We start from the raw sequence: 13,381 nt of genomic DNA on the forward strand, positions 1-13,381 counted from the left end.
ATCACTGACTGGAAATGTGCAAATGCACTGTTAAGATAACTGATTATTGGAAAAAGAGTCAGGAATAATTAACGTAATGAAATAGGAACAGCTGGAAATGGGTAGTTGGCCAGTCAGAAACATTTTTCTAAGTTTAACAGGCTACTTTTAGACACTTTATAACTGTTCTTCCTATTCCCTTCTGATCAGAATAGTTTGGTCAATTATAGTCCCTGATCTTTACAAGGTCCTCTTGCACTTTCCACAAACTCGACCTGTGACACAATGTTGACCAGTGAGATATTTCATTCCCTCTTCCTGTTTAGACCTGCCTGCTGTACATTTCCAGCACTTACTTTGTATTTTTCTTTCATCAATGTTGCATCCAGCAAATTGATTATTTCCTTTGCTCCTTAGGTGGACCAGGAGAAGGAAAGCTGTTCGCCGGAGAACAGGTTATAAGGATTAACAATATACCTCTAGATTCTATTTCCCAGGAACATATAGATAATATTATCAGGTAATTAACATTTTTAAACATTCAGTAAGTAGTAACTTTTAACTGCCAGCAAATAAGTCATTGGCAGATCCACCAGAGGACTGCATGAGAAATGTAAATGATCTTTAGCTCCTTAAGTGGATTGATGTCAAACTTCATTTGAGAATCATCTCTGTTAAATACTTTGGAATATTTTACTTTATACATACAGGTTTTTGTCGTTGTTAGTGCTGAGCTAATAAATGAAACCACTTTGGTGAAGGAATACAAGGATCTGTCTGCTCAATGATATTATGTGGGAATTGTAAAGACTATGTCTTCACTTATTCATTCATGGGATGTCAGTATTGCTCTTTGGGGTCTGTTCCCTAGCTAATCTGGAATGGCTTGCTAAACCATTTGCAGGAGGTGGGTAAAAGTCATCACATTGCAATAGGTGGGGAGAAACATATAGGCTAGACAAGAGAAGAATGGCATGCTTCCTTTCTTGAAAAGCACTGGTGAACTAGATAGGCTAATGTAACAATTTAGTAATTTCAATATCAGTAATTTCAATACTGCAGCTGCTGTGGTGAGATTTGAACCTGTCTCTGAAGATCAATGAATAATATTGTCATAAGGTGGTGGCTGGGAACGGACCCAAGTGCAAGACACAGACACTGAAGTACTAGGGACAGGACTAGGATACAGGCTGAGGGCAAGGACATGGACACGAAAATTGGGAACCCAGAACAGGACTGGACAAGAGAGCTAGGAGCCCGGTCTTGGACTCCGATCCAGAGACTGGACAAGGACCCAGTACCTGGGTCTTGCCTTTGGCTCAGACCCCAGAACTAGGCAAGGATGAGGCTTGGCTGGCAGGCAGGATGAGGCTGGAGTCTAAGAGACTTGAGGCGAGGCTTGGCAGGAGGCAGGAGGCTAGAGGCTTGGCTGGAGGCCGGAGGCTAGAGGCTCCTCCTGGGCAGGGTGCGGTACTCCTGGGCAGGGCGTGGATCACCACCCAACAGAGGAAAGGGACAGGAAGGGACAGAACCAACTGCAGGTAATGGCAAGATGGCCTGGCTTACCCAATGGAGGCAAGGGACAGGAAGGGACAGAATCAACCGCAGGTAACGGCAAGGCGGCCTGTCTTACCTGGGCGGAGACAAGGGACAGGAAGGGAGCTAGGTACAGGGTGGCTCCAGGACAAGACTGAAGGCAACACAAGGCGAGAGTTACCAGCAAGACAAGGCAAAGCTTCTAGCAAAACAAGGCGAGATGAGAACTTTGGGCGAGGTGAGATTTACCGGCAAGACAAGACAGGGCTTCAGGCGAGGAAACAGAAGGCAGAGGAAGGGATACGAGGAGTAAGGACAAGAACCATCCAGCAGCCGTGCCCTGGTCTCTGAAGGTATTTATGCAGCCAGCCCCAACGAGCATCAGCTGCCTCAATTAGAGCTCAACAAGAACAGAAACAGGGTAGACAGGAAGATCTGAAGCAAGGGTCGATGGACTGGACCATGACAAATATCCAATAACTTAAACACCAACATAAAATATGGGAACGTTTCAGCAAGTTAGGAAACTTTAGTGGGGACAGAAAAAGCATTAACTTCAGGCCATCACACTGGGAATGGTTGCTGATAAAAAAAACGTTTTAAGATGCAGAAAAATAAGGGAAGGATGTAAGAACGTAAGAACATAAGAAGAGAGGAGAAATCAATAAGGAAGGTTTGTGATAGGCTAGAAAGAGGGAGGACTAAGAGTCAAAAAGAATGATAGTGTAAATACATTAAACCTGGGAAAGGTGCAAATGCAGAATGTTAATCTGAAAACCAAAAAACCAAAGGAATTTGTTAGGAATACTGGAAATCTGGAATAAAAATGCTGGGAGTTTTGCTTTATCTCAAATGTTCAACATACTGTTGAGTCTTGAAAACTGAAATATACCTAACTAGAAAGGAAGGTTTTGCAAGAGAAAATGCTGGAAATACCTAGCAAATTTGGCAGAGTTCGTGGAGCTAGACCCAGACAACCTGACAACTAAAAATAGCTATGGACACCTACTTAGCCTCTAATATAATTTTCTGAGCATTGGTGAGCTATATTTGCATCCAGGACACCATTCCATAAATACCTAATACACTGTTTTATTCTCTGCGTATTGACAATTAATTTCTCTATTATGCACCCATCTGAGTCCCCCAATACCAGGCCACTTCAACTGTCATTATATACATTGTATAAATACTGTTTGTAGATTAATCCAGAAAGTTCCGGGAAATGTTACCAGTTCTTTACTGAAATGCTGAGTTGCCACTGAACACTGAAGTCCTGAACTTGTTAGCGATATTCTCTTGCCATTTTGCTGACTGCACTTTGACAGTGGACTCTGCCTGTGAACTCCAGTGAAAACATATAGTCTGTAGTTTTTAATCGAGAAAGCTGCTTGTGAAATCTGTGTCATGCTAGAATAGTGTGTCCATTATTTTCAATGGAGAAAGACTGTGAGGAATAAATGTGAGTGCTAGGTAACTTATGCACACTATTTTAATTTTTTTGTTTAATTAAGTATTTTAAATTGTTTTACTTCCTGACCTGTATTTGTAACTTTTATGATTGAAAGAAATTAAAGCTTTCATTAATTTGGTATCATCTTTTGACTATTAATGAATGCCAGGGACATTCAGAATATTCATAGAACTTGGTAAGTTTGATATGCTTGACTGCCTGCTAGGTAAATGAAAATTAAAAGTAAACTGAAGATATTCAAAATCTAAAATATAAACCAAAAATGCTGGAAGCACTCAGCAAGTTAAGCCTCATCTGTGGGAAGAGAAACAGCGTCAATATTTCAGCTCAGAGTTCTGATGAAGAAGCACTGACCAGAAACATTAATCCCATTTCTTTTCCCAAAAATGCAGCATCACCTGCTGAGTATTTCCAGATTTGTTTATTGTCATATACACCAGAATGCAATGAAATTCCTAACGATGTGTGGTTTTTTGTCATGGAAAATTGTGGTACAGATAGTTGTCTAAGCATGCAGCTCCTCCCCCCAAGGTAATACAGAGATGCTGGTACTTCCATATGCATGTTCATGGGCATTATTGAAACATACAAACTTCATACAAGGATCGACAGAATAGGTTCAGGACTGATAGTTCCCTTGTCTGCATTCTCTAGAACTAGGAGTGACAATCTCGGAATAAGTGGTAAGGCATGGAAGAAGTATTTCTTCATCCAGAGGGCGGTTAGCTTTAGGTGGCAAAGGAGGCTCAGCTGCAGATAATGAAAGAGTTCTAATGACCTCGTGTTGTAAACCTGCTTCTATTTCTTAAGTTCATTGCATACTGTGACGGGATCCTGAATTACCCCTATGAACTGTGCTCGATTACCCTTGTGAACTGTGCTTTTGAAAAGAGAGAGTTATTTAACATCGATATCTTGTTTTAAAGAGAGAGAGAGAGAGATGAAGACTAACTATTGGACTGTCACTTTAAGGCACTGGAAGTACCTTTTGGATTTCTGCTAAGTTGAAGAGAGAGATGGCACTGAGCAGCTCGTAAGTTGCTATGGTAACCGAGGGCAGTTATTTGATGGATAATTGATGTTATGATTTTCGGCAGCATGTTGATACTTCTCAAGGACATCGCCTGCTTGCATTTCTTACACAGACAAAGGAAAGAGGAGTTATTTGAGAGACAGTTGATGCTCAGCACTGGAAGATAAAATAGAAGGTCAGATGATTTAGATCTCAGACACATGCTTTGGGACACCGAATGAGCTTTGTTGTGTCCGCAGAAAAAGTGGGTTTTTGGAGGATCGGTCAGGCAGATCGATCAGTCGCTCTTGCAGTGAAAAGAAAAGGGGTTGACTGGTTGGGAGTTGTCCATGTGTCCACCCTTGCCTGGGTGATAGCTCCACCACAGGAAACCGGTCCCCTTTTTTGTGGTCACAGTCGGTGACTTTTAAAGGATTTCAGAAGACAACGAGAAGATCAACAGCATCAGCTCACCTGAAGACTCAAACTTCTCCCTCTCTTTCTCTCTCTCCATCACTACTTAACTCAATACCACGAACTGAACTGAACTGAACTGAACTTTACTCATCATTGTAAGACTGTATCTTTTTAGCCCTAGACTTGAAGAAGCTTGGTTTATCATATGTATTTCCACACTTACTGATATACTCACTTATATATATAATCATTGCTAACCTGTTTGATTTATCTACGTTTATATTACTGTATTGCGTAGTTACTAATAAATGTTATTAGTCAATAGCAATACCAGACTCCAAAGTGAATTCTATTTCTGCTAGTTCTTTATTCCCATCATGGGGTACGTGACAGCACAAATTTAATTGCAAATTTAACATCCCCTTTTGCACTTCCTCACTACATAAACCTTTTAATTTTTCCATTCAACAAGCCATTAAGTTCTCCATCACATAAAAGGGGTGATTGATAAATTCGTGGCCTAAGGCAGAAGGAGTCAATTTTAGAAAACCTAGCACATTTATTTTTCAACATAGTCCCCTCCCACATTTACACACTTAGTCCAGCAGTCGTGGAGCATATGGATCTTGGACCTCCAGAAAGTCTCCACAGAAGGGGTGATTGATAAGTTCGTGGCCTAAGGTAGAAGGAGATGAGTTATACAGCTCTTGTTACATGCACATGCAGTTCAACTCTTTGAGAGAAAATGCAGAAAGTTTGAAGTTAATTACTCATCTCCTTCTACCTTAGGCCACAAACTTATCAATCACCCCTTGTACACAGATGAGATTTCAGTTAATACCTAGTCCGGACCTCCCTAGGTACATTTACTAGAATTCCAGAACACACTCTTTCCAGTACTTGGTTCACAGCTGAATATGACACTTGTGTAGAGAATTCAATTGGATTTAATTATTTTGGAGAGAATTTCAAAAGCTTTTGAATGACAGTTTGAGAATTTACATTTCATGAAGTTAAAAACAATTTGTAGGGTCTCTAAATTTATTAAGTACAGTTTCCCATGCTGGGACCATTGATGCCGCTCTGAATCAGAAACTTTGCTGATGCTGTGATTATGAGTTAAGTATATTATTACGCGCAAATGAGGAATATTATGTGAGATACATTTTGCACGTGCTGCTATGAATTCCATATATGATGGGCCATCCCAACAAGGGTGACTTCATGCCATGTGCATTAATTTCCACAGTATTATCTTGGTGCCATTTTCTGCATTTAGTCATCTTGTTTTAATGGTTTTCCATTGATATGTTGCAGGGAATGTGGTAACTCAATTACAGTCACCGTACTTCGAAATAACTCAGTAAGTAGAGACTTGTTACCAAAGTTTTTCAGTTGATTAATGATTGTCAGGATGTATTCCTCGAATCACTTCCTTTGTGCTAATGCAAGTTTCTAGCTTTACTCTGGTGCAGCAGGAAATGTCCCATCGAAACTTTGCCTTTTGTTTTGCATCATGTCATCTAAACTCTTTACTCACCTCTTTCCATAAAAACTTTTTAAAGGAATGATATTCCTCTTGTAACTTAGTCAAAGTAATCCAGGCAAAATTGTGACTACAATTGTCAGATGACCACAATTCGATAATGGTTAAAGTAATTATGGAAAAAGATAGAACAGGTCCAAATATTGAAGTCCTGAGCTAGAGCAGGGCCATCTTTGAGGGTACGAGATAGGATCTAACTGGGGTTGACTGGGCACCTCTACTTAAAGGCAAAGAAAAAGCATTCGACACAGTTCCCCATGGCTCAACAGAAAGTGATGAGGGTTAGATTGATTGTGGGGTATGTTTATATTGGTTGGCACAACACCGTGGGCCAAAGAGCCCACACTATGCTGTACTGGTCTATCTTCTGTGTTCTATGTTCTAACAACCGGCAAATGAGAGCAGTTTAAAATGGTCATATCAAACGTCCAGGGGCAGCATACTGCTGTTGATGAGAAGCATAGACATACCAATGTAACCCTCTCACCGGGGAGCGAACACAGACTCAGCTCGTTAGCTAACAGCCACATGACTCAGCGGTGAGAAGCCCTCCTTTCATAAACAATACACGTCTAGGTTCGGTATGATCCAACCAAACAGAAACGTCAGGACGCTCCGAGTAAAGGAACCCCCATTGCAGTTAATCCAGTCCGATGTGCACAGAACCATTGGAGCTCATACTGGGGAATTCGGAGGTGTACCTCTTACTCACACTCTGGACCCACAGTCTGCTTGAAAACACCGTCACGTTTTCAAACTCCCTCGGAACCATCTCGAGTAAACTGGCTCTCTCTCTCAGAAGTTTTGGCCTTTCCTTCTTGGAGCCATTCATATGCACAAAGCACTTCTTGCAATGGGGACTCTCCTTCCAATGGCATTCTGCAGCATCTTCCCTAGTGTCCCGCTCTGCAGCTCCCACCAAAAAGACACCAAACCAGACACTGTCCTTTAGAAAACTCTTCCCCACAGCTTTCTAGAACCTTATCTCACATCCCACAATCCGGATTGGCTGACTCACCTTTCTAAGTTGGACAACATGTGTCCTTATCTTAGCTGAAGGCAAGACGCACTTTCCGGCATAGCACACTGCTTTTACAGAAAACTGCTAATATAAGTTACCTCACAGCATAACAGTGGAAATCTTAACCAGGGCATTACACTCTCCTCCCTCCAAAAATGGCCATGTCCTCATGACTTTGGAACTTACTAAACCATTATTAATAACACAGTATTCAAATGAATTTCATGATTTCAGGACCCCAATCCATTTGTAAATGGAAGTAACATATCTCACTATTGGGATGAATGTAACATTTTGTTTCTCCAGTGCATCATATGAAATCTATCTGGGGGTCTTCCAACTCTCTGAGACTTTATCTCATCATCACCTTCTTCAGCCTCAGGCACTCCTTGTGACCTTTCCTGTCCACTAGAGGATGCCTCCCCCTGTCTACTACTCATACCTTCTGGCAGCTCAGGTCCCCCTCTTCTGTGACTGAACTTTGCTTCCTTCAGTTTAGGCAGGTGCTGCCGAACATCTTTGATCTAAGTTGTTGCCAACTGGCGAGACCGCTCTCAGAAAGGCGTGTCCTCAGTCGCCCTAATAGTGTGGCAAATATTCTTGGAGCAACCAGCATCAAACTCGTCAGTAGAAAAAACACCGTTGTGTTCCAACATCTTCTCAGTTAATCTCCTTTTCCATTCCTTGGGTATTGGTGAATCACTTTGACGTCAACCTCCTTGATCCAGGAGACAGTTTCTCTTCCATTTTCCCCAGAAAACTAGACACCACTGTCAAAGGAAAAACATGGGCAATTGACATTCCACGTCTGAGGGTAAGATCTCCCCTTTGTGATCACTGTAATCCTGTTGGCATAGACAGCTGAAGATTTCTGCAGTTCAGGTCTCACTAGCACTCCTGCAGGTAAGCACAACTCTTCTTCCTGACCACCCGAGCATCCACCTGGATGGCCGAGGTGTTGGGGATTCCAGTGAATTTGGGTTCCTGTCACTCTAGCGACTCTTCCAGGACAAGTTTAGACAGGGTGTACCACACAGTTCCTCATTACTACCCATCATGCTGCTTAGAAGGAATTTGCACCTTCTCAAAAGCAGCTCTGAACACAGGGTGAATGGACAAGACTTTCAAAAAGTTCTCTCCATTTCTGTCCTTGCATGCTCCCACGAGCCTTCTCACAATGGAAGTATTTGTTTCCACAAGAATGGAAACTCCATGCTTTTCAACCGGGTTGGGCAGACCAACAGTGGTGTGTCAATAGTTTCAGTTACTCCAGCATCTGTTTCAAACACTCTAGGTTCTTTTTTTTTGGTGTGTGCCTGAGTGTGCGTGAGTTTGTGCGTGTCCGTGATGATGTCTTTTTCATGCCTTTACTCAACCCGGCACGGATGGAAAGCGTACGTGGGAGTGGACCTGACTAGTTTTGAACCCCGAAACCTCCGCTCCTGGGTCCGGCGCTGATGTCGTTGCGCAACCGGCCGGCCAAAAAACACTCTAGTTTCAATGGCAAGTAACTATCGTATGGGTATTCATCTGTACTGAGCCCCCGAATCTCAAGGACACTGAGTGATGTCAATGGTAAATGCGTCAATGCAGTTTGTAAAAGGATCCATAAAGGAAAGTAATTTGACAACCTGTGTCAAGTATGGCTGTAGCATAAATCCGTATGGATACATCAGAACTTGGTCCACTAAACCTTTGGGAATAGTGTTTTGCACTTTAGTATTTCCCTTGATACACAGATTGGAATGTATTCTCTCCAAGATGCCAACCTGTCCCTTTTCTGTGTCCCTCCGTAATTTTGCCTCTTTTCTTCTGTTTGATTAACTGCTGACTTACTTTTCAAAGATTTCCCTGTCCCTCACAGTCTCATTTGAAATGTCCATCTTCTGCACAGTTGTAATGGAAAATGCCAGTTGCCCACACCCAAGTCAAAAGACCCTTTTCAGCAACATTCCTCTGCATCATGCGTCCTACAGGTGGACTGTGTTTCCCAATGGACATGTCATGTTTAGCTGAAACATTAGCAGGCATCCGTTGAGCCAGCTCAGCTCAAAGGGTTTATCACCTCATTCCTCAAAAGCTCTTTCTCCATGGCATCAGGGGTCACTTTAGCAACAGAGGCTCTCACTGAAGACGTTACTTGCCTTTTGGAAAATGTCCTGCTTCTCAGTCATAGTTTCCTTCTCTCTAACTTCTCTGAGTAACTCAGTAAAAGATGGAGGAGGGTGCATCTTGCGGGTCATTCGAACGAATAGAGCAATCACATCATGTGACAGCGCACCCTTCACAACTTGCTCCACCCTCAAGCAATTTCTCCCAGACCGTTGAATACCTCCTTTGTGACACAAACAGAGCAGCAGTTTTTCCAACCTGAAAAGGTAGGCAGACAGCTTATCTCCTTCCTCCTGGAATATGTGCCTGAACTTCATCTTAAGATCGGCTGCAATTTTAGCAATGCCAAAAGCATCTTCCAGAGCTTGCAGGTAATTAGCTGACATGGCTAATGGGTTTTCTGCTTTAGAAACCTCATTATGTCATACCGGAGCCTTTAAAGTCTCCAGCAGTCTCTGTGTTTTATATTATTTGAGCACTGCCACTCATCCATTAACTGAGATAACTGAACCACCCAAACCCCATATCCTTCTTCCCCGTTGGGTGTGGACTTGACTTCGGAGAACACTTCCAGCCTATGATAATTTTGGCATTTATCAACAGTGGTGTAATTGCCGAAATCAGCTCAGAATTTCCATCACAACACACACAAATTTCTGGAGGAAATCAGCAGGCCAGTCAGCATCTAAGAAAAAAATTTAGTCAACGTTTCGAGCCGTGACCTTTCATCAGAACTCGGAATTTTCATCAACTGCTGAAGAATTTTTGGACCTTTCACATCAGACAACTCTTTCCCCTCACTTCGCAGAAACAAGAACAACTTGTCTTTAAAGTCTTTGCTCTCAGCTACAGGCCCCTTTTCTAGAAAAATATGCACTTCCCATGACCCCACCTCTCCAGGGTATCCCAACCTATCAAGCAGCGCAACTTCAGTTACGTGACTGCTAGTCTGGACTAATACAACATCCTTACCCAGATGATTGTTCAAAATGCTGTTCTATCACTGCAACCTTTCCCAACTCTTTTACAGAACTCAGCGCTCTCAGCAGCAGTTTGTCAGGAATTTGGTTATCCACCCTGTTCAGATCACAAGCATTATTTGTGGATAACGCTTCAAATCCGACCAACCCTTTATTTCTGCAGCATCCATAATAAAGTACCTTGATCACTCTCCCCGACACTAGCCTAACCACTGGCTTAAACACAAAAACCGCTTAAATCAATTCTAAAACAGTCACACAGCACCCAAAATCCTGGATGAGCCCCTATAAATGTAACCCTCTCACTGGGGCTCAAATACAGACTTGGCTCATTAGCTAACTCCTCTAATGGCCACGTGATTCAGCAGTAAAAAGGCCACCTTTCATAAACAATATATGTCTAGGGTAGGTACAATTTGGGGTTCAACCAAACAGAAACGTCAGGATGCTCCGATTAAAGGAACGTCGATTTGAGCGAATGCTGTGTAAATACTGCCCATACACAGTTACCGGTTGGCAAGATAAACAGATCCTACACCACATAAAATTATAAAGGAATTATATTTATCATTTTCAGCTTTATCAAACAATTAATAGGAAAAAGAAAAGAAATGAAAAGGGCCTATTACAGTTAAACAAGTCCAATGTGCACATGAGCATTGGAGATCATACTGGAGTATTTAGGTGTATCTCTTACACATGTGCTAAACCCCGGTCTGAATGAAAGCACCCACCACATTCCAAACTTCCCTTGAGGAGCATCTTGAATGAACTGGTTCTCTCTCAGGAGTTCTGGCCCTTCCTCCTTGGAGCCATTCATCTGCACAAAGCACTTCTTGTAATGAGGACTCTCCTTCCAATGGCATTCTCTGGCATCTTCCCTTGTGCCCTGCTCTGTAGCTCCTGTTAACAAGACCTCAAACCAGACTACTGTCCTTCAGAAAACTCTTCCCTACGGCTCTCTAGAACCTCCTCTCACGCCCCACTATCCCAACTGGCTGACTCACATTCCTAAGTTGGACAACGTGTGTCCTTTTCTTAGCCAAAGCCAAAACACACTTTCCAGCATGGCACACTGCTTTTACAAAAAGCTGCTAATATAAACTACCTCACGGCATAACAGTGGAAATCAGGGCATTACACCAAGTTCTGTGAACCCTGGCTGACGAGAGATATTGAGGATCTGGTCAGGAAAAAAGAGGAAGAATACATCGTCTTTAGGCTTTTAGGTAGAAATGAATCTCCTGGCAAAGAACAGCTTAGGAGGGAATTCAGGAGGGCAAAATGAGGGTGTGAGATAAATTCGGCAGAGTGGTTAAGGATAATCCTAAGAGGTTCCTAAGTTATATTTACAGTATAAGGGTGACTAGAAAGAGACTAACTCTTCTTAAGTAGCCTCGGGGCCACCTATGTGTTGAACCACAGGAGATGGCTGAGATTTTTAATATGTATTTCTCCAAGATGTTTACTAAGATGCAGAAGAAATGAAAGTAATAATCGTGCTGTCTTAGAACAAATGCAGATTATAAGGAAGGAATTATTTGCAGTCGTGAAGCACATTAAGGTGGGAAATTCCCCAGGACCTAACCCCTAGACCTTAAGGGAGGCTAGGGAACAAATCACAGAGATATTTGCTTTCTTGTTAGCCACTGTTGAAGTTCCAGTAGACTGGAGGGTAGCTAATGTTCCATTGTTCAAGAAGGGTAGTAAGGACAAGCTAGGGAAATACAGATTGATGAGTCTGATTTCAGTTCTAGGGGAGGTACTGGAGGGAATTCTGAGGGACAGGATCTACCGTCACTTGGATAGTCAAGGCCTGATCAGGAATAGTTTGCCTGGCTTCGTGTCTGACTAAACTTATAGAGATTTTTGAAGAGGCTAGATGTTGGTAGGGCAGTGAATGTTGTAATGACTTTGACAAGGTCCCACATGGCAGGTTGCTCTGGAAGTTTAGGTGACAGTGGGAGCTAGCAAAGTGGATTCAGACAACACACATCAAAGTTGCTGGTGAACGCAGCAGGCCAGGCAGCATCTCTAGGAGGAGGTACAGTCGATGTTTCAGGCCGAGACCAGATTCAGAATTGGCCCAGTGACATGAAGCAGAGGGTGATAGTTGAAGGTTGATTCTCTGATGAGTTTTGTGGCTATTGGCTGCCCCATGGGTCAGTGAGGGGACCCCTGTTATACATTATTTAAGTAAATATTTTGGATGTGAATGCACATGACTCAATTAATAAGTTTGTTGATGATACAAAATTGGGGGATTTTGTTGATAGTGAAGCAGGTTACAATGAATTTTAAGGAGATCTTGAATCAGTTAGGGAAACAGGCTGAGGAAATGGCAATTGGATTTCAACTTAGGTAAGTGTGAGGTGATGCATTTTTGGACATTCAACTAGGGTTGGACTTGTACAGTGAATGGCAGGGCACTGTGAGTGTTGTGCAGTAGAGGGACTTTGGAGTACAAGTGCACAGTTTGCCGAAAGTGCAAGTAGACAGACTGCTGGAGAAAGCATTTAACATGCTGGCTTCATCAGTCAGAGCATTGAGGGAGATAATGTTGCGGTTATATAAGTTGTTGGTAACACTGTACTAGCAGTATTGCATAGAGTTTAGGTCACCCTGTTACAGAGAAGATATTGTTAATATGGTTAAGGTGCAGAAGAGATTTATGTGGATGCCAGCTGGAGTGAAGGGATTTACGTGGAAGCTGGCTGGAGTAAAGGAATTCACATGGATACTGGCTGGAGTAAAAGGATTTATGTGAATGTTGGCTGGAGTAAAGAAATTTATGTGGATACTGGCTGGAGTAAAGGAATTTACGTGAATGCTGGCTGGAGTGAAGGGACTTACACGAATACTGGCTGAAGTAAAGGAATTCACGTGGATACTGGTTGGAGTAAGGGGATTCACAAGAATGCTGGCGGGAGTAAAGGGATTCATGTGGATACTGGCTGGAATGAAGGGATTTATATGGATACTGGCTGGTGTGAAGGAATTTACATGGATACTGGCTGGAGTAAAGGGATTTACGTTGATGCTGGCAGGAGTAAAGGAATTCATGTGAATGCTGGCTGGAGTGAAGGGATTTACATGGATACTGGCTGGAGTAAAGGGACTTACGTGAACGTTGGCTGGAGTAAAGGAATTTATGTGGATATTGGCTGGAGTAAAGGAATTTATGTGGATGCTGGCTGGAGTAAAGGGGATCACGTGGATACTGGCTGGAGTAAAGAGATTCATGTGGATACTCTCTGGAGTGAAGGGATTAATGTGGATATTGGCTGGAGCAAAGGGATTTACG

The 13,381-nt window shown here is 42.5% G+C and overlaps 1 protein-coding gene across 1 annotated transcript in view; it reads left to right on the plus strand.

Moving 5' to 3' along the window:
- Window positions 1–13,381, plus strand: part of LOC140211455 (FERM and PDZ domain-containing protein 1-like) — a 122,812-nt gene that overhangs the window by 41,579 nt on the left and 67,852 nt on the right. The window contains exons 4-5 of the mRNA XM_072281156.1: window positions 397–499; window positions 5,736–5,781. Coding sequence (XP_072137257.1) covers window positions 397–499; window positions 5,736–5,781 — 149 coding nt within the window. The remainder of the gene's footprint in view (window positions 1–396; window positions 500–5,735; window positions 5,782–13,381) is intronic.

Source organism: Mobula birostris, chromosome 17, assembly GCF_030028105.1.
Source record: "Mobula birostris isolate sMobBir1 chromosome 17, sMobBir1.hap1, whole genome shotgun sequence".
Taxonomy (NCBI): Eukaryota; Metazoa; Chordata; class Chondrichthyes; order Myliobatiformes; family Myliobatidae; genus Mobula; species Mobula birostris.